The 20,861-nt window shown below is 45.9% G+C and overlaps 1 protein-coding gene across 1 annotated transcript; it reads left to right on the top strand.

The window, feature by feature from the left end:
* The first annotated feature begins 426 nt into the window (after positions 1-426).
* Positions 427-17,824, top strand: LOC109471420. The gene is made up of 19 exons (XM_019770705.1): positions 427-629; positions 1,359-1,505; positions 1,926-2,027; positions 2,275-6,334; positions 6,569-7,551; positions 7,877-7,973; positions 8,215-8,517; positions 9,152-9,232; positions 9,413-9,533; positions 10,079-10,218; positions 10,510-10,624; positions 11,237-11,320; positions 11,674-12,054; positions 12,379-12,574; positions 12,854-12,958; positions 13,291-13,461; positions 13,760-13,900; positions 14,264-16,218; positions 17,666-17,824. Exons 1-19 carry the CDS (start codon positions 491-493, stop codon positions 17,822-17,824), a joined length of 9,480 nt encoding a protein of 3,159 aa, XP_019626264.1. The 5' UTR covers positions 427-490.
* Positions 17,825-20,861: the final 3,037 nt, after the last annotated feature.

Here is a 20,861-nt window from a genome sequence, read left to right as displayed (position 1 = left end):
CAGAAACAAGAGGTAATGATATCAAGTCCAACTTCAATTCACAAATTAGCTATAAAGTTTTCTATAAAGCGGGTAGATTCCCTCCCAAAATAGAAATAAAGTTATTGTTTTGGATCATGCTACTCTAAAGATGGTTGTCCTTGAACTATTAAAAAGTTTATAAAAGGGTTTATTTTGAGATTTTGTCAAAGAATACACAAAACATCAATATTAGGTAAAGAAAAATATATATATTCGTAAAAGTAATCGACGATTGAGTAGAATTTTATATACATCCTTCACAAATTTTGCTCTTGTCTTCCACAAATAGTTGGAATACTCCAAATCTCCCATGATTCCGCTCCATTTCTTGTAAACTTGGAGACCGCGGGAGGTTGGAGGTCTCTTTGGGCCGTTAGTTTTCTTACATAGAAAGACGGAAAAATGACGCGAGAGACAACATAGTACAACTTGAGGTTTAGAAGAGTTAGAGTATCGGCTCTTATCGAGAATGACGCGCAAAGGTGGAGGATGGAGGGGGCGCGGCCGCAGCGGGGCTCGATGGCGGGACAGCAGGGCCAGGGGCAACCCCGCCGAGGCATGCCAGGTCAACACCCGCGGGACCGTCACCATCAAACAGGAGAAACAAGGTGGATGTTGTGAAATATGTTTGTAATCTTAACTTCTTTCATAGTTCATGCAACTGTCCGGGGTAAGATGCTCTGTTGTTGTGAAAAGAAAAGGATCAGACGGTTTGACAGTTGGTTGACGAAAGTTTTGCTCCGTCAAGCAAGATATGCAAATAAGGATGCTATTTGAGCGATTTTGAGTTGAGCAGCATATGGGTTGTATAATTGTTTGTGCATCCATTCCTAACCTTTGACAAAGCAAAAATAAACTTTGCATGAGATCTTTTACCTCTGATGAAAAGTGTGATAACCCATCCACAACATGACACAGACCCCCTGATTAGCATATAATTTGATGAAGAGTGTTAGCTGAGTGTGAATTGATGCACTTTTCATATGCAGAAATACTACTTTGATACCTGTGGAACAGATACATTTGTATGTAGATTTAGACCTACTATTTTAACCATCAGTCTGCTAAGGTAGTCATTTGGCTACAATTTGTATTGGGATTTATGGGGCTAGACAGCAAGAGATTAAAAGATTAAACTTTGAGAAAGGAAGTTGTTGTAAACATTGAGCTTTATTATATATAAAATGCAATTTGCAACATAACGTTACTTCTAGAGAGTGAAAAGAGGTAGTAGTTAAATACATGTAAACCTAAGGTTTCTCACTGAGATAGTTCAAATGTCATCTGATCACTTTAAATTTTGACCTGTGAACTCTGACCCTGACGTACCCCTGTAGATGAAGGCTATGGTGATGTGAAAGTGAAGTCATTTGAGGAGATCATGGCTGAGAAGAGGCGGAGACGGCTGGGCCAGCAGACAGCTGCCAGGAGCTCCGCAGCACCTGGGGCAGCTACAGACGTCACGGAAACACACAGCACGCCAGGTGCCTTTCTGCACACATGTAAATGTGATGGTTTGAGACACAAGTTGCAGAATAAATCATTGCAGTAGTAAATCATTCCATGTCACACTTAGAAGCCTTAGTATTGTCTAAAAAAAATAAGGTTAACATCACAGACAAGAGAAGATACTAGTTTGAGATGATATTTGTCCGTTTTCCACAAAATGTGATTCATAATAGAAAGCCTGCATTCTTTTAGCTTGCCAAACTGCACTTACCTGCACTTACAGGCTTTCTATCTTTTTAAAACATGCAAACTGCAGGTGGGTATTTCCAGCTCTGTAAGTGAAACTGTTAAGTAGACCCACATAGCCTGGTGTTCTTTGTATCCACCAGTGGACTGCCACACAGGTTTGATATAATCATGTTTGTTATTTTGTTTTCATTTTGGTTATGATACAGGCCGTCCCAAAGACAGTCCTGTCCAGAGTGTCCGCAGTGCTGTGTCAGATCCAGGAGGAACAGCGCTGTTCCGTGGTGTAGCTAACTTCAATAACAGTACAGGTAAGCTGTCGGTGGTGACAAGCAAGTCATACATAATGATTAACGTCTTGCACAATCCATTAAATCAGTGAATGATCTGTTTTTTAATTTTACTTATGTTCATCAGTTATTTTATTTGCTGTATGGTCCACTGTTGATGTTCATTTACAGATGAAACTAAAAAAATGTAAATAATGTAGATAATCAGGTAACGTGATTTTGAGTTTGCATCTCCAAGGTTCAGTGAATTTCTTTGTTCTACTTCCAGGCAACATCAACACAACACAGGGATCATGGACTTCTTCAGCGTCATCAACCCCAGTTCGACCTCTTGCTTCCATACTGAAAAGTTCATCTTCTTCTTCTCCGGTTTTTCCTGGTGATCAGTTAGGTTTCGGTACCCCCATTGTGTACCTGGACCGCTTGTCGCAAGCACAGGAAGATGAGCTGTCCAGAGTTGGCATGATCAGGACTCCCTCCAACTCACCTTCCCCAGACAGGGGGTCCCCTGCTGCCAAGGAGAGAACGCCAAAAAGCAAGAAGAAGGGTGCAGGAAAGAGAAAATCAGGAACAAAAGCTTACCTCGGGACCTCCGGGGAAGAATCCACAGAGTCATCAACTGTTGCAGTGAAGGTAGAAACGGACGTAGGTGCTTTAGGTAAATTTGGGGACTCCAGTGGTCTCCTTGGTCTACGTAATCTGTTAAAGGGAAGCGCAAATCAAAGACCAGGAGACAGTAGGACAGAGCAGGATGAAGTACCAACAAGTAGTGGACTATTCTCTCCTGTTCCAAGTCATACGGTCCCAGTGGAGACAATACTCTCGGAGTGCAGAAATCCCTTCGAGCTAACTCAGCAGCAAGATGTGATTCTTATTGACAGTTCTGAGGATGAAAGTGACACAAAGATATCAGGACAATCCAGTAAAGGAAGGAGGAAGAAAAAACGGGAGAGGAAGGTGAGAGAAGGACAGCAGGACTCTTCCTTGGAGTTTGCTTGGATAAAGAAGGAGCCAAAAGAAGATGCCAAAGATACAGCACAACCAAACCTTTCTCCACTTCCAAACCCTCTGACATTTCCCTACAGGAACAACACTATGGACTATGGACTAAGAAATGGCCCCTTTACTACAACTTCTTCTGACACACCTCAAGAGGTAGTGCCGTCTTCTTCACCAGAGCAGCCTGGAACATCAGACAGTAGCCGTAATGTCTGGGACATCTTTTCTGAGACGGGTTCAAACACCTCTGGTACAGTCTCAACACAGCCTGTAGCTGTAGCTGAACTATTTGTAAATACTCCTACGACAGCTCTCACAGTCCCAACAACTTCGGACCACCCGAAACAAACTGTACCTCCAGTTGACACTTTTGATGTTACCCAGTTGTCAAGGGCATCGTCCCCAGACAGTAATGCCTCCTATTCCGTGCTTTTGAAGAGCGTGCAGGAACTGTCGGAGCTGGACGAGGAACACCAAACGTCCACATATTCACCAGAGTATGATGTCTTGAATGGTAACACTGAAGCAGCCACACTTGCAAACAGCTGTTCCAGCCTGAGTCAGCCTCCTCTGGTTGAGACTGAGTATAGTTATATTGAACTGCTGAATGGACAACCTGAGGTGCCCATAACAAGCCCACAAGCTGAGCTGTCCATGCCAACCTTACAACCCGAGCTTCCTATGGCAGGACAACCCAATTGTAACATTCCCCAAACTGACAGCATCTCCAACTGCATGTCACCTACTCAGCTCTTGCTAGAGGCAGGCATACAGAATAATGTAGACCTTTCCCCTCCTAAACTGTTGCTTGATTCCCCAGCTCTAGTACAGACCTTCCCCAGTCAGCTAGATGGTCACGATCACAACAAAGGAGGTACGGAACACATCTCAGAAGCAGAGTCTTCGCAGGAAAGTCAAGAAAATGCAAGGAGAGGTGAGACTCAAGTGACTCAGGACGGCATAGAACTGGACAAAACAGACGTTGAAAAAAACAACAACCCACTTTCCAAAAACCCTCAAGTTGTAACAAGTCCGTCAGTGATTGAAGACTTGGAAGTAGACATGTTGTTGTCATCCTTTGAAACACTTGCAATGCCTGTGGACATTGCTGAAATGCAGAGTGATAAGACATTGGAAGTAGCAGATATGGAATGCCCCTCACAATGTGCCAAAAGTGGAGAATATGATGTCTTGCAAACTGTTCATGAAGTTCCTACAAGGGCATCTTCTCAGCTTGAAGCTTCAACATCAGAGAAAACTGGAAGAGGAAGAAGGAAGCCACAGCAGAAGAAACGGCAATCGGCTAGGCTGAGGAAGAAGTCTGGAAGGAGCACTCAAGTGGAACCTGGATCGCAGGGTGTGGGCCAAGACTACTCAGAGAATGGTCAGAACTCGCCACAGCTGAAACGAAAATCATCAAGAATGAAACCAAATGCCCCACTGGTTGAACAAAAATTAGCACGTGTGACAACAGACTCCCCAAGAGTTGAACAAAAATCACCACAGATGCAATCTGACTGCCCAAGAGTTGAAGAGAACTCACCACAGGTGCAATCAGAGAAGTCTGAAAGTGTGAGGCACAACTTGCCACAGGTGAAACAAAGTTTGCCACAGGTGAAAGCGAACTCACCACAGGTCCGACGAAAGTCCCCACGTGGGGGACAGGACTCACCATGTGTGAGGAAAAAGACACGGCGTGGGGGACGGACAGCATCAAGGACGGGACAGAACTCGCCACAAGTGGGACAGAACTCGCCACAGGTGGCCCAGGACTCACCACAGTTTGGACAGGACTCGCCACAGGTGGGACAGGACTCGCCACAGGTGGGACAGAACTCGCCACAGGTGGGACAGGACTCGCCACAGGTGGGACAGGACTCGCCACAGGTGGGACAGGACTCGCCACAGGTGGGACAGGGCTCGCCACAGGTGGGACAGGGCTCGCCACAGGTGGGACAGAGCTCGCCACAGTTGCGACAGGACTCACAACAGGTGGGTCAGAACTCTCCTCAGGTGGGACAGAATTCGCCACAGGTGGGACAGAATTCGCCACAGGTGGGACAGGACTCGCCACAGGTGAGACAGGACTCGCCACAGGTGGGACAGGACTCGCCACAGGTGGGACAGGACTCACCACTGGTGGGACAGGACTCGCCTCTTGAAAAAGAGCCACCACAGCAAGAACAGAACTCTCCCCAGCTGGAAACCAACATACCACAGGCTGGACAGACCTTGCTACCAGCGGAACAGAACTCAACACAGAACTCACCACAACTTTCAGATCTCACGCCACAGCTAGAACACAACCCACCACAAGAGCCACCACAGGTGAAACCAAAATCACCACAGATGAAAGCAAAGTCACGAAAGTCCCCACGCGTGAGACAGAACTCACCACGGGTGAGAAAAAAGACACTGCGAGTGAAGTGGACTGCACCACAGCCAGCAAACAAACCACCACAGCTGGGACACGACCCACCACAGCTGGGACACGACCCACCACAGCTGGGTGACGACCCACTACAGCTGGGACATGACCCACCACAGCTGGGACACGACCCACCACAGCTGGGTGACGACCCACTACAGCTGGGAGACAACCCACTACAGCTGGGAGACAACCCACTACAGCTGGGAGACAACCCACCAGAGCTGGGACACGACCCACCACAGCTGGGACAAGACCCACCACAGCTGGGACACGACCCACCACAGCTGGGACAAGACCCACCACAGCTGGGACACGACCCACCACAAAAGCCACAAAAGGCAAAATCACCAAGGGTGAAACCAAAATCACCCAGGGTAACAGCAAAATCACAGCAGGTCAAGCGGAAGTCCCCACGAGTGGAACAGAACTCACCACGGGTAAGAAAAAAGACTGCACCACAGCTGGCACATGACCCACCACAACTGGGAGACAACCCACCACAACTGGGAGATGACCCACCACAGCTGGGAGACAACCCACCACAGCTGGGACACGACCAACCACAGCTTGAAGGTGACCCACTGCCAAAACTGCCACAGGTGAAACCAAAGTCACCAAGGGTAACAGCAAAATCACAGCAGGTCAAACGGAAGTCCCCACGAGTGGAACGGGACTCACCACAGGTGAGAAAAAAGACTGCACCACAGCCAGCAAACAACCCACCACAGCTGGGAGACGACCCACCACAGCTGGGACACGACCCATCACAGCTGGGACACGACCCACCACAGCTGGGACAAGACCCACCACAGCTGGGACACGACCCACCACAGCTGGGACAAGACCCACCACAGCTGGGACACGACCCACCACAACTGGGAGACAACCCACCACAAAAGCCACCACAGGTGAAACCAAAATCCCAACAGGTCAAGCGGAAATCCCCACGAGTGGAACAGAACTCACCACAGGTGAGAAAAAAGACTGCACTACAGCCAGCAAACAACCCACCACAGCTGGGAGACGACCCACCACAGCTGGGAGATGTGACACAGAAGTCACCAAAGCTGTCACCACCTAGAAAGTCTCAAGAGGACGAAGCTATCAATGAGGGATTCTCAAGTTCTGAAAGCTTACAACAGTTAACAAAGCCAGGCAAGAGGAAGCAGAATTCATCCAAAATGCCAAAGAAAGTGCACAAGTCACACCATCAAAAACCAGCAGCATCAACTCCATTCATTCCACTAAGCCCAGGTAGTAATGACTATAAGGTAGCAAACAGTACCACTAAGTCTGACAAAGATGTGTCTACATCAGAAGGAGTTCATAGAAGTATGAGACGACAGGAAGAGGCTGCCACTGGGAGCCCCCGTGTTTTCAGAAGTTACCTAGCCCGTGTGGCAGGAAGTATAAGCAGCAATACAGACAGTCAACACGCTCCAGTGGGAGGTTTTGAGTTCAGCACCCCGTCAATGCTTAGCAGACATGGCAGTCCATCAGTAATTGGCACCACATCAACCCCTGCGTATTCCAAGGAGAACCAGCCTGCTCCTCGTGATGCTAGGGCACCCTCGCTCAGCCCCATTGTGTGCAGTTCTTCACCATTCACTCGAACAACCCAACCAGAAGTCTCTTACGCGTCGAGCCCAGGCAATGATGGCAGCAACCTGAGACTGATTTCCTTGGGAACATCACCACGAACTGCTGAAACGAGTCTGTCAGCTTGTAGTCCATTTTTGAGCACGGCATCGCCACGTTCCTCCCCTTTCGGGAGCTCAGATGCTGGTTACGAAGGCAGACAAGCTGTAGCCAGCAGTTCTCCTTACACGGGAAACAGTGTTGACAAGACACGGTCTTTCGGCCAGTCGTACATCACCGTGGACACCACCAGATGCTCCGCAACCCTTTCTGAGAGTGAGAGTGAAGAGAAGGAGGTTGCTACAACTCCTGAGCCTACATCTGTGAGAAAGGTGAAGTTTGGCATGCCTGAGGATCTCCAGGTGAAGCTGAACAGGACGAAGAGAGAGGTGAAGAGGACAATGGTACCATCTCCACAGAAGTCGTGGGTTTCTCTTGCAACTGGCAGTGCCATTCTGCAGAGGAGCAGTCCTGCAGGTAAGGAAAGTTTGTTTGGTCACAGAATGCTGTGATACATAGGTCCAGGATTTCATGTTGCATATGACAAGAGGGGCACCAGGAAATTAATTCATTAAGTTTTTGGATGGTACTGGAATTTTGGCAGTCATTGAAAATTGCATAGAGTAGTGGATTGCTCTGGGAAGTCGTGAAAAGTGATGGAACATGAAGGCTATGGACAGTGATCAGCATTGTGTTTAATGAAATTATGTCTCTGAAACACTTCTATGAAGGCACATAGCTAGCCTCTTGAAGTAGTGACCATGCTATGAAAGATTTTACAGTTGACCCCCTCATTTTGCAGGATGCAGTGATAATGATGACGCCATCTCGCTGTTTGTGAGCAGAGATGAGGATTCCTGGTTCTTGATTGATGATGATGGGGAGAATGAAACATCCAGGTTGGCCTTGGTTTGTATACCATAAGTCAAGAAGATAATTTGAAAAAGCTGAGATTATGTATTACTAAGTACCTTACTTGTAGACCTTGCTTCTCAGGAAGAATCAGAGAGTCTTATTACAATTTGTTTTGGACACAACAGTTTAGGACCCTCTACTGTGCTGTGTGATGGAAAAAAACTCTGAGTCACTACCAAAAGGCTCAGATTTGTGTTACATAATCTTGTCTCATGTGATCTTAAGGGACACCCAGTTGGACAACAGCCCTGCAGCTAAGAACACCACCAGTCTTCCCAGTGTTCAGCAGGCACACCGTCAGAAGCCGTCTCCTGTAGTCTGTAACCCAGCAGAAGGGGCCAGTAGCTCCCCAGGCCTGCCAGACCAGACAGACGTCAGGGTGCACAGAACACAAGGGGGACTGATCGTCAAGCTGCCACAGAGAACACTGATGAAGAGGAAGGGTGTAGCCATGCATGGTACCACAGCACAAGACGAGACACAGACTGCAGGGCTGTCTAGTCCCAAGCGACTCAGGACTGCTGTCAGGTTAGGGATGTTCAATGTCTGGCAAGGGTTAACTCTTCTTCATACCCCCTTTCCCATTAGACAGCAATTGTTGTTGAGCAACTGCATGTATGACTAGGCCTGATTGATTGGAATATAATGCAAGATGTAAAAGAATGATTTTAAAGATAACAAAACTCATAAAGCTTATCTAATATTATAGTATGAAATTCTTTGACTGATCTGTCAAATATTTTGTCCTTAGGAGATACATGAGTGGTTGCATACCTAAAAAAAAAAAAAAAAAAAAATTTTACGGTTCTCAGTGGCCAATATGAGATGTTGTCACATCGGCGCACCAAATCCGTAAGGTGTTTTTGGCACCCTGACAGACAGATTAGCCTTATAAGGCTCGGTGGGCGTCACTCCACCGTATAGGTGGGGAAGTCGTGTAAAGTGCCTTTCCCAAGGGCACAACGTCGGGCCACGGTGAGTATCGAACCCGGGACCTCTCGGTTCCGAGTCCAACGCTCTAACCGTTGCGCCACCGACGCCACTGCATCCTAAAGGGATGTTAATGTGACCTTGACTGTTTAAAATTTTTGGTTGAATAAATTATCATCTCAGACAGCCGCAGAGCAATGAAGGTTTAACGTGTTCCTTTCTGATATTTCAGCACTAGAGAAGGTACCAGACCCATGGAGATGGAGAGAAACACAGGCAGGGGAGCTGCGCAGCAAACAGCACAGTATGACAGGTGAGTTCCCTGTAACCATGGTTACAAGGTACAGGTACAGGCAGGGAGGACGAGCAGCAGATAGAACAGCATGACAAGCAATCTCATTTTAACCAGAGCTAAACCAGAGTTTAGCAAGAAGGACCTGAAAGTTAGTGTAAGGAATTCGTTTTTTTAGCTGTTTCTTCTTTTTTCCAGCAGACATGGAAACAGATGCCTGCCACTGCCCTTCGGTTACTGCCGACAACATTTCCTGTCATTGCAAGGCTGCAGTATGCAGTATCATGGCTGCAAGTTCGACCATAGGCTGACCAGTAAGGCAGTAAGTACAGCAGTTTGATTTGTGTGCTCAAGACACATTTTCTACTAACAGGTTTTGACATACCCTGTCTCGCACTCTCACCATGAAGTCATAGTTTCTGTGTGAGACCTATTGGAAACTGTGCATGTGTGTGGTTGTAAGAAGGCGGTATGTGGAGCAAGTTGGGAAGTACTTTGTAGAGATTTGATTTATTGAAATTGTAACAATACAATACATGTTGGACACAGGCAGCTGTTGCTGGTGTTGTGTCCCACACATAGAAAGAAATACAGGATAGGACAGTACTCATTTTCACTTAAGGTATGTGAGGAAAGTTGTGTAAAGTGCCTTTCCCAAGGGCACAAGATCAGTGGCATGTCAGAACTTGAACCTGGGACCTTTTGGTTCTGAGTCAAGCACTCTGCCATTGCACCACACGACCCCCGTCATCCAATCCTCTCCACAGTTCACAGAAACCCAAAACACTTCCCAGAGGTCTGTGGCCATAAATACCCCCAAATACTTCAGCAAAGTTTGAATTTTTGGTGTCTTGTTTATTCCTGCAGATGGCGCGAGATCTGATAGATTACGTCTCAGGGAAAGGCCTGGCTGTTCCCCTCACCGTGTACAGAGACTACATCCGTCTACTCATCCAGGCTGGCGACACGGCAGAAGCTGTGGCAACGTTCAGGAAATTGAGAAATTGGTAAGAAGACATTTCTAGTGAACAGACTAGCAAGATTCCTTAAGGGCAATCTCCTTATTGTTTTTTAATAGAGGATTTGGCTGGGAAACATATAGATGATGCAAATAGTGTTAATTTCCGCTTCCAAAGACAGCACTTAAACTTACGAAGGTAGAAAGCATGATATCATAGGTGAATTGATACCTTCAAGCAGGAAAAAAATACAGGCATTCGCAAGTATACCTTACCTCTATCTACTATGGGTGTAATCCAGTAAATAGACATGGTTTGGCTTATCTGTTGCCACTGTAGGAACTCTGGGGAGCTGACTGTCATCGTGGATGAACTGACTGATAACCTGTTAAGCATGCAGTGCTGGGGTTATCTGCAAGAGGTCCTTCTTCTGGTGCTACAGAAGGGCATCATGGTGAGCTACTCTTAGGCCACACCGATTTAATTTTATGGATGACATCCTCTGAAGACCCCCAAACTAGTGCGCGCGGGCGAAAAAAATAAAAATCCGGCCAAAAATAAAAATGCTACAAAACCACAGGAATACAAACCTGGTATTGTGAATTTGGCGCATTACATAGCGACGTATACGACAGGCCGACACATGCTGGATTTTTGCGGAATATATGAATCGACACTGCTGTACGTATGTACTGAGTTCTTGAGTCTTGGCGCTTCGGTAGCCTGGCTGCCGTCAACCAGAGTTATCACCACCATGCACTACCCAGGCCTAAAGCCAGGCCAGAGCCTCGGAATACGTGATCTTTTTTTTTTTTGAGATCGGGCGAAAATCAATGCGCGCGCGGATGTCATCCATAAGATTAAATCGGTTTGGCCTTACTATTGTTTACTCATGATAAGAAATTCAGCGATAAGAAAAATAATCTATTCAGACAGTAAGAAGAAATCTAGAAATTCATTAAACTAAGTCAGTAAATGATCAAGTGCTGGAACTGTGATTTTGATATTTGGTGCCAATTTTTTGGTACTAACTTGTTGACAATGTTTGTTTCTGTTGAATTGCCAGCCCAATGAGAATGTGCTGTGTGAGCTGATTCAGCATCATGGAGACTACAACAATATCCTGGCCATCAGGCAGCTCATGGATAAGGTCAGTAGGGTCAAAGGGCATGGGGAGGTCAAATGTATTTCACCTGCAATTTACTTTAAAGATGCTTCGTATTTCTCTTATTGAGGACCAAAGTTAATGTCCACTTTTCAGACTTGTTAGAATTTGCCAGTTTTTATGGTAGTGGCCTTTCAAATGGATTGACAGCAGGAAAAAAAATGCACATTTCACGTTGTTGTGAATGAGGCCATAGGCTGTGGAAAGATAATTCTGTTTCGTTCTTGTTGTGCTTGCTGGCTTCGTCAGCAAAACTTGATCTTCGTAAGCGGTTATCACTGCAACAAGACCTACAGTTCTGGGTCTTGTCATAGTTTTGAGTCCCTGTCCCGTTGCAGTATGACGAGTGTAACGTCCGGCCGGGAGATAACGTTCTGTTGCTGGTGGACAGCTGCCTGGCCGGGCCGGACCGTCCACCGTCCCGGGACAGTCTCACCAGTGAGGAGGACGTGGACGACAGGCACCACCGGCACTTCAGCCGCGTCCAGTCCGAGCGCAGGGGCATCGCCATGGAAACGGCAAGGGCCGACCCGAAGAACGCGGCGGGCCCTCGTCCTGCCGATCGTCCGACTGGGAGCCAGGACAAGCCCGGCCAATCCCTGTGGTCAGATGGGGCGTGTGGTACTGTACTGCAGGAGCCAAGTCGTTCCCATACCCCCCTGGGCATTGTTAACCCACAGCCACATTACACCATGGAGAGCTTCATACAGCGCTTCCAGGTGAGTTCTGATATCTGTTCTGTACAGGTGAGACCTGGCACTCTTGAGTACTGAGGAGTACATTACTGTTTCATTTACAGCACAGGTAGTAAATATTTCTTATGAACAGCTTAATATGAATCAAAACCTGAATAGTGAGTGAGTGAGTGAGTGAGTGAGTGAGTGAGTGAGTGAGTGAGTGAGTGAGTGAGTGAGTGAGCGTAAGAAACTAGAAGTCACAGATTCCACCTGTTAATCATAAGCTGGTGAGTCTAAGACAAAAGATTTTTGCATCAGAAGCAAGTTGCATCCTCTGTATCGTGTCACGGTTCATGTTCTGTCCAGCTTTTGGCAAAGTCAAGGGTGCCTATGGAGGAACTTGGCAAGCAGCTGGGGATGTTATACACCAGCATGAAGACCACAGTTGGTACCGAGAGCAGCGGCAATGTGGACGTGTTACGGGCCCTATGTGATGCAGTCAGCTCACAGGAGTGTTTTTCCGAGGTGTTTCATGCCATGGTGAAAACATTGGGTTACTCAGGTAGGGCTGCTGTATCAGCTGTTTTCAATAATAACACACTAAACCGCTAAATTTTCTTTCCTTGTACTGGAACAATTAAAAAACAATGTCATAGTTTCACTTATGATGCAGGATTTCGTGGTCTTTTCCAAGAAGGCAAGTCAGAGTCAATATGTTTATGCAAGCCGTTCGTAAATTTATTGTGAAGTCTATCTACAAACAAAATGGATTGGCTGTATTTGTACCCCACACAATACATGCATGTTGTGCTATGTTTTCATTGTACTGTAATCTCCACAGGAGAGGATGATGGGATAATCTTGTACACGGAGGACATCGTCCCTCTCGGGCGGGTTGCCGTGTCGCTGCTCCTGGAAGCAAGGCAGAGGGAAGCATGGGAACAAGGTGGGGATGACAATCTAGCAGCCATAAGCTGTTTGAGTTCCGACTGCATTTTCTCTGCCAGTTGTCTGAAAATGGCTGTCAACAAGTCCAGCAACTATTTTTTTTTGTACAATGTAGATGGGTGCATTGATGAAAGTTAGACATCCAGGTTAACAATACTTATGCTACTGGATAAATTACAGACATTTCGAGTGACATCCACCACTCTTCTTCAGCGTCTTTATGAACTAGCAGAATATGTTCTAACGTGTTGGGACATGTGTATAGAATGAAAAACCACTGAAATGCAGTGCCGAAAGAAACACTTAATCAAAAGATGTTGTTTTTCGCAGGATTCTACATGCTGTACCTGATGCATGAACACAGCATGTTGTACGACGAGCTGCCCGGCCTGAGTGATGCCTGGAGTGAGGAGGACCGATGGAGGGTGTCCAACGCAGCGCTGCAGATGTGCCTGAAGTCTGACAACGTCGGGTCGGCCCTCGAGGTGTTAAAGGGTAGAGGTGAGGAGAGACTGTCTGAAGGTAAAAATCTTATATTCCAAACCTGAAGAGCCAACCACAAACCTTTTTGCAGTGCATGTATTAGTGGTGAAAGAATGATTTAACATATTCTGTAGTGTTTGGAGAGACTAATTCCAATTTTACGCCAAAAAACAGTTACTCAAGCAACTGGATATTATTTTGGAAACGGTCAGAAGTTTCAGGTAGCATCCACTACCTTTCCTCAGTGTCAGTTTACTTTCTTATTACCTGGATGTCTAACCTTCACCGACGTAATTTCAATTTTTCCCTGTTCCAGATGACAGCTGGCAGTGTCCCCCCGAGTCTCTTGGACCTGTCTTTGAGGAACGCCGCTGCCTTCTGCAGGAGATTCTAACCGCCGTGACTCTTAAGGCAGAGAATGCCGAGGATTACTTCACCCTGATGGACACCATTAAAGGTACAGTTTCTGGAACAGACACAAAACACTAGTCATTAACTGGACGGCAATAGTTTTTGCTGTGAGCAGATGTGTATGTTAAGACTCTGTCCTAAGGAACAACAAGTAGTAGAAATTTGGAAAAATAGATGCCTTCTTGATCATATTGTATGTCATTTAGAAAGGTTCTGCCAGGGGGCACTTTTGACACAAATTGTGTAAATATATAGCGGGAAATAATGCTGTATTATAGCATATACAAGTCATATATATATATATGTATGATAACGTATGTATGCGCAGTAATAATCCATTTTAGATCAGGAAGATATAGGAGATTCCAAAGTTGTAGAATCAGTATGTTTCTTCCTTGGTTCCTTGCAGGCATGGGAGTTAATTTAGACCAGCAGTGGATGGAGATCCTGAAACAGAACCTGTCAGATGAAACGGTGAGCCTGGTGGCGCTGGTCTCTGAGCAGATGATGCGGAGAGGACTGTTGGACGTCAGGTCCAGCGGAGAGGAGGACATGAGGGAGATTATATCTTCGCTGGTTGATGTCCTGGGAAGGAACAAGCTGGAGGATGAGGCACGAAAGGTCTTCCTTCACGGCTGTCTTCAGGGGATGTACAAAATCCCCCTGTACCCTGAGGAAGGCAAGCGCTGGGACCTGTTTGTGCCCTTCGACCTGAAGGCTACGGAGATGCAGTTCTACGTGGAGCGTCACTTCCAATTTCTGGGGCACGATCTGATGAAAGGGAAGTTCGAGGGAAATCATCTCACAATAACACTCTGGCACAGCACCGCCCTGCGGGAAGAGGATGCGGAGGGCCGCACGAGATTGAAGCAGGCCCTGCAGGACGGCTTCGGGTTCAAACACGGCGTGGAGTTCATCGGTCAAGTGGTCCGAGGGTGCTTTACCGTGGTGATGTACTACAGCGCCATCCTGGGCTGGCTACAGCGCACGGACGTTGTGGTCGACGGAAGTACGTCCGGCATGTCGGACTACGAGATGGAGGAGGATTCCCCAATGGTGCCACCGCGCCCTCCCAGTCAGTGTAGCGTGGACACGCACTTCTCGTCTCTCACCAACGTGGTGAACAGGATGGCAGGGTACAACCCAGAAGGAGAGGAGGAGGACAGCCCTGGAGCAGACTCGTGCAACCCTGATGTCCTGAACCGTCTAGATACCACCGAAACCCGGGGAAAGCAAAATGAGAATGCCAGTGACAGAGGCCAAGTTGCCAACATAACTTCCTACATGGGCACAAGTGGTCAAGCAAACCTAACACAGCAGATCAGACTTAATAATAGTTTGCCATCAGCCCAGATGCACAGCTCAAATCCTGCAGTACATGTCAGGGCAGAAAACGGAGAAATGCACAACAGAAACCAAGTCTTCAACCAGCCTCGCAATGTACCCAGGCCCCATGACAACATGCAGCAATTTGGCAATAATGGCAGTCAAGTGCAGGCACAAGTCCATGATAGGAGAGGCACACAACACATATCCGAACTCCTCAGTCTCCAACTATCATCCAATTCTATACCCGCGGAGTTTAAAAGAAATCCCCAACAAACTTCCTTACTTGGAGAGTACCGCGAACCTTCCCAAGGCCCCCTGCCGAACCTTCGAGGTGTGAACCCTTCAGGAGCCCGACCACAGCTCTGCCCTTATCCACCGCCACAACAACAGCCTGGACTGCCGCGGTTTCCTGTTGCGAGGGCCATGCCACTGGTCGGGAGCCGCAAGGACAATGTTAACAACGCAGCAGGATATCACCCTGGCCGGGGTCAACTACAGGCTCGCAGAAACGACGTCAACAACCCACCAGGATTCCGCATGGGTTTACAGCAGGGCCACAGAAATGACGTCAACCCTGCAGCCAGGTTTCCCATGGGTCTACAGCAGGGTTGCAGGAATGACATGAACAATCCAGCAGGATTTCGCGTGGGTCCACAGCGGGGTGGCCAAAACGACACCAACAGCGCAGCGGGGTTTCGCATGGGTCCGCCGCACACCAACAATCCAGGAGGGCTTTACATGGGACCACAGCAGGGTCGCAGGTACCAGGGACTGCCCCAGCACAGCCAAGCAAGAGGAGATGGCATCAACAGGATGAGACAGGATGGTGGGAGAATTTGGGATACACCATCGCCTCCTCCCCCACCTCCACCCCCTCCCCTTCCTTCTCATCAGGGGTACGTCCCGGGAATGAAGTCGCCACCCAAGAGTTTCAAGACGGTGTCTCGTCCCAAGCAAGGACCGATCGACATCTTCATTCGCCGGATACGCGAGGAGATTGAGGGCCGTTTGAGGACGTGCGGGCAGATAGCCGAGGTAAGGGTGCCGCGAAGAAAGATAAAGGGAAAATGCCGGGTCAGATTTAGAGTGTAAAGTGTTGCTACATCACCTTTACACTTGCTGTTGCCTTACACTAGGTTCTTTTCAGGGTATTAACCTGCATGATACTTCCATTCGATTAGGGTTCTTGTACATTGTCCGTTTCAAGTTTCTCTCCTGGTCATTTATGCAGTCCCAACAGACCTCAGGTAGTTATGTCAGTAGAAAACTGATTCCTTGTCTTTTGTTTGGTGTTTTGGTCTGAAGGCTTATATGTTTTTACGTGACTGTTTACTGGGTTCTGAACATCATACCAAATAGTCCTGTCCAATAGTGAGTGGTAGAGGTTGTCAGAATCCTTGTTGAGGTGGTAACCTGAGGTTAGCCTTTGTCAAGCTTAGTTGCAACTTTGTGTGGTAACTCCTTAATTTTGTGATATTTAAAAAATTTTAGCCCAAATGATCTATAGCTTGAGTGGGTGCCACGAGAGCTCTTAAATTTATGCATCTATTTTCTGAGGTTCAATATTCTCCTCTTTCAACTGCTATATGCTGTTCAATCGTTCATTTCTTAACTGCATGACAATTTTAGTTTTTGTTAGCTTTAAGTCATTTCCAAGCCTTGATGTGGAGGATTTTGCATCTGCAGTAGGCAAAACACTAACAACTTTTAATGCCAATTTCTTACCCATTCATATAAAGTGAGTCTTGCTTCCTTTCTCTCTCTCTTGAAAACCTTCTTACCTCTGGCTAAAGTGTAAGCAGCAGAGGTCATATCCTTGAAATTTCCTTTCCCTGTAAAGAGATTAACTTAACAGAAAGAGACTTTCTTTTAATTTAAGCAGTGTCTTGATCATCTGTGAGTACCACCTAGTTCCTTTCCCAAAGGTGACACTTCTATTATCTTTGAAAAGCCACAGTTTTGACGGGACTACAGGAAACTTCTTGTAGTTCGTAACTAAGTTTTGTCTTTTCTGTTTGAGGTGATGAAAGATCTAAGGGTTATGGCCAAAAAGCCTGTACTACTTCTTTGGCTCATTTCTTTGGTCTCCGCAACTTTCTTCTCTTCTTATATTACCTTGAAAAGTCACTTAACTAAGGGTTGTCTTCTGTTTTGTGTGTGACGAATCTTTGATGTGCTGGGTTTGGTGAGATATGTTACCCATCATGCATTGTTGGCAAATGTCGCTGTTGTTATTAAAGTTAGCAACCGTTTTTATTTACACGAAAATGAAGACACGTGGCAGGGCCTTGACAGTCCTTAGAAATGATCTTGGGGGCCATGAATTGGCCAAAAGTGGTACAAACATTCCTTCTGTGTGTGTGTTGCTAACTTGTGTGAACATTTACAGGCTGTGGGAACAACTCCACTGCTGTAAGCCCATCCAGACGTTGGGCTCTATGTGAAGTGATATGAACATGTTGTTCCCCTGTTGTTGTTAAAGGAATATGTCTCGACTGTTGGATGCCGCCTTTTGGATCGGTTTCTTCAGGAGGAGGGGCAGGCATTGTTCCAGAGGCCACAGTTCAACATGGAGTTGCAGCGGCGTATCTTTAAATTTGTGGATTGCCACTATCGTCAGGAGTGTCCACGCTCATGGTGAACTAGCAGGGCGTCTGCCTGTCAGCTTTGTTTACCGATGTTAATTCCAGCCAGAAGGGAAGGAATTTTTGTAGAAATCTGTCAAAAACAGGCTCCAACGATGGAGGTCAAACATTATACAAAGGAGTTCTGTGAGAAGGAGCTGGTGTTCCAAAGATTTTCCCGTTGATCATTATTCTTCTGTGAACATACTTGATGCCTTTGGTTCAAGCTTGTCACAGCCAGTGCTATCCTTTCTTTCCAAACCATCACAAGTACCATCTCTATCTAAAGAAGAATTGGTAAAGCCTAAAGTGCCATATATGATACCAATAATGTCGTATCAGGATTTAGGATTCTTTTGTCATACATGGGAATGTTGACTGATGTCATTATAGTCAATGACTCGGATGCAAAGAATGGCTGAAAAGGATCATGTTATAACTACAAGGATCATGGTATAACTTACACCTGGTCTAATTTGTGTTTTGGTTAAGAAGCAAAGTTTGTTGATGGAAAAGATGACCAGGTTACAGCTACCAAGTTACTGTTGACAAAGTTGTCCTGTCTGACTTCGTGGCAGGATAGAGAAGCTAATTGATGCAGAAAGTTTGAACACTGAGGTCAGGCAGTGGTCAGGAGAAAGGACACATCCACTCTGCAGATTTACTGACTGCAAAATTTAATTTTCGTAATTTTTTTTGTTTTTTTGTTAGAGGACCAACAGCCTACAAGTCTTAAGCTGTAAACAGAGGATTGTGGAAACTTGTTATTTTGTAAGTGAAAGAATGGTGCTACAGAAACGTTAGATATAACATTACTTCTACATTAGTTTATTTTTATATAGTTAACCAGTTGCAGATAAGAAGAAAGCATGAAAGAAGAGCATATGCATGACATTTTGTTGACTTTAAGAAACTTTGTGGTTGAGGAATAATTGTTGACTTTGATAAAATTATGAAATCATGCAAGAGGGTATTAGTGTTAAATAGTTGAACCCCAAATCCAGTTCACAAGGGTAAATCAGCCCTTTTTGGCAGGTTTGGTGCATTTTGCTTTGTCAATAAGGCAATTCACACTGGACATGTGGCATTATGTGGGCTTTCAGACATATTATAGTACTAGTAGTATAATTGAAAACTGAAAGATATCTTCTGAAGTTTCAATGAAGGGCTTGATAACCGACATATTGCTATATACATGTTCATAATGCTGAATGTCAAACACATGTTGACCCCTGAATTAACCAAGACTTGGCAAGGGGTCCAATGCACTGTACCTGCCAGGTGATTTACCCACTTCAGAACAGGATTTGGAGCGCAAATTCGGATTTGTTGCTCATAAATGAAAGGCCCACTGCACTCATTTGAAATATTAATGTGCAAAATCAATGATACATAGTTTCTGATGCGTGTCCAGGGGCGGGGCTAACCTTGGCTTCCCTCAACTTACTCAAGGAGCTGTTTCGTTTGTTTCATGTTATTAATATTCATATATTACAAGCCTACTTACGTACGGAGCTGTTCTTTTGTTTCATATTATTTATATTCATATGTTACAAGTATACGAAAGCCATAAACAATGACAACGCAGCTATGCCTAACTGCTGTAGGATGTTGTTGAAACGTATTTGTGCAACAGGAATATCATATTATACGTTTGTTATTTTCTATCCATAGATAGGTTCACGTTGGACATTTTAGTCTGGTTGAAAATGTAGGAGAGGAACTCCGTGAAACAAGGTATAAAATGTATTTAGTTAGGCCACATGTGTATTTCCAAGCATCAAAGTTCTAACAGAAATCATCTATGAAAAGGCGCGTTAAAATGACACCCTAATTACCTGAAGTCACTAATAAAAAAAGGATGTTGACTCGAACAGTGGTGGTTTTCTGACTCATTAAGATTATTATTAACCTGAAGGTTTCTAATTTTGAACCGTTAACCACGAAAAGACCTCGGCATGGTTATAGGCCCATGTCATTGGAGGGTGCGTCCTTGCTACGAGAGGGCGAAAATTAAAACGATTGCAGACCGTACCATGGCCTGGTGGCATTGGCGACGTCCTTGCCACGCCTGCTCTCATCTGTTTCCAACTATAGCTTTGCGCTGTACCTGTCCACAACATATGCTTATAACACAGGAATGTTCGCAAAAAAAGCTCTGCTCTTCAGCTCGTCTTGGTTGTAAATCTAGTCAGTGTTGTGTTGCCCCACAAGATCCACTGCGAATGTACTAATGGCCAGATGTATGCATGTATGTTATAGCATTAGCTAAACATTAATATTGACCGTGTTCCTATGCAAGGTTACTGAACATCCGACGGTCAAGGATGATAGTCAACACGCGCTTGTCTAAGTACTAGGCAGAATTGACAACTTCAATGACGTGGAGATTAGCCATTGTGTTTAGGAGTAAAATCTCGAGAAGTTGCTATTTCACTCCGTATTGCTTGACCTCTGGGAATAAACGCCTGTACTGTCATACAAGTACCATCATCATACAAGTACGTCATCGCAACGCGACGTCTTTTGTAACGATGGTCAAACGCGTTTCTAGGCAGGGAAAATGTCCACAGCCCCGTTTTGAATTATTGCGAAATTACATGGTCCATTTTCCCCGCACCGTCTCCCTGTTTGAGGTATGCAGCCTTCGCCTACAGTGGAGTAGTGGGAACGCACCAGCTGGACACAGTGGGGCGGGGCCGTGGTAATTGCTCAGCAGCCCGACGTTACTACCCAACAAGAATCGGTACGCTAGCTTTGGGACCAGGGCTTGAGCGAACGCAAACTCCTACGACTGCGCTGATGCAGACCAATCTATATACGTACATACTAAATCGAAGAAATGTAGTCCATTGAAAATATTTATGAAAGACCAATAAAAAAAAAAACACGACAAATACAAACACGACATCTGTACTGCTTAGATGCACTGCAGTTTTCTTTCTTTTAGGTTAATGGATATGAAGCTGCTAAAACGTGTATGGGGCTCCAGCGAGTGTAGGGATGTTAAAAGTGGCGAAACCGGTTTTATTTGCTTCATCACGAGGAGAACCG

Source organism: Branchiostoma belcheri, unplaced genomic scaffold (assembly GCF_001625305.1).
Source record: "Branchiostoma belcheri isolate BF01 breed outbred unplaced genomic scaffold, Haploidv18h27 scaffold25, whole genome shotgun sequence".
NCBI lineage: Eukaryota > Metazoa > Chordata > Leptocardii > Amphioxiformes > Branchiostomatidae > Branchiostoma > Branchiostoma belcheri.
The sequence above is the reverse complement of the archived record's forward strand: the minus strand, read 5'-3'. Positions and strand labels throughout refer to the sequence as shown.

Coding starts and splice junctions, on each gene's coding strand:
- LOC109471420 (XM_019770705.1), top strand. CDS start 491: ATGACGCGCAAAGGTGGAGGATGGAGGGGGCGCGGCCGCAGCGGGGCT. Junction 12,959..13,290: donor GAGGGAAGCATGGGAACAAG/GTGGGGATGACA, acceptor TGTTTTTCGCAG/GATTCTACATGCTGTACCTG. Junction 13,462..13,759: donor CGAGGTGTTAAAGGGTAGAG/GTGAGGAGAGAC, acceptor TCCCTGTTCCAG/ATGACAGCTGGCAGTGTCCC.